This window comes from Austrofundulus limnaeus, unplaced genomic scaffold, assembly GCF_001266775.1.
Source record: "Austrofundulus limnaeus strain Quisiro unplaced genomic scaffold, Austrofundulus_limnaeus-1.0 Scaffold10231, whole genome shotgun sequence".
Lineage (NCBI taxonomy): Eukaryota > Metazoa > Chordata > Actinopteri > Cyprinodontiformes > Rivulidae > Austrofundulus > Austrofundulus limnaeus.
This window is the reverse complement of record NW_013962633.1, coordinates 1-606: the sequence shown is the minus strand read 5'-3', so window position 1 is coordinate 606 and position 606 is coordinate 1. Positions and strand designations below refer to the sequence as shown.

Here is a 606-nt window from a genome sequence, read left to right as displayed (position 1 = left end):
TAACAGGAGCCTGCAGCAGAACTTCCTGTAGGGTACATGTGTCCTGTTGTTATTCAGCTGACATTTTATGACCTGATTCACGTTTTGTTTCTCTCTGAGAGGAAAATGTGACACAAATAAAACCAACAAACACGTTAAATTAACACAACCTCTCTGTGCTTGTCGGTGCAGTTCAGGAAGTGCCTGATCCAGCACTTCACCGGAGCGGGGACCGTCCAGGACTGCAACCTGAACCAGACCTCGGAGCGGCCCGGGATCACAGCCGAGTGCCTCACGGGGGAAATGTCGGCCATCGCGGCCCGGATCCCCGTGGGCGCGGCGTCCAGATCTGAGGACTCGCAGACCGAGTGCGGCTCGTTCGCTCAGCTTCCCATCCCGGAGAACAAAGTGTGTCCGCTGTAGCCCCGCCCCCGACCTGCAGACTCCCCTTCAGGGAACAGGACCGTTTATTTCAGCAGCTCTGGAAGGTTAATGTTGTAGGTGTTTGCTCCCAACCTTAGAAACTTCTTCAGGTCATGTGATCGCTCTCAGTGGAACGCACTGAAAAACAACCCGACCCTCGACTGGCCCCGACTGGCCCCGACTGGCCCGTGTGTTTCAGACGCC

General features: G+C 55.8%; 1 protein-coding gene across 1 annotated transcript; it reads left to right on the top strand.

Annotated features, from left to right (window-relative positions):
• Positions 1 to 171: 171 nt before the first annotated feature.
• Positions 172 to 578, top strand: LOC106512684 (opsin-VA; the record flags this gene model as incomplete). Its single annotated transcript, XM_014001247.1, is given in 1 exon segment — positions 172 to 578. A coding segment is annotated over 1 exon segment (231 nt), but the record flags the coding sequence as incomplete, so codon positions are not given.
• Between the last annotated feature and the right edge of the window lie 28 nt (positions 579 to 606).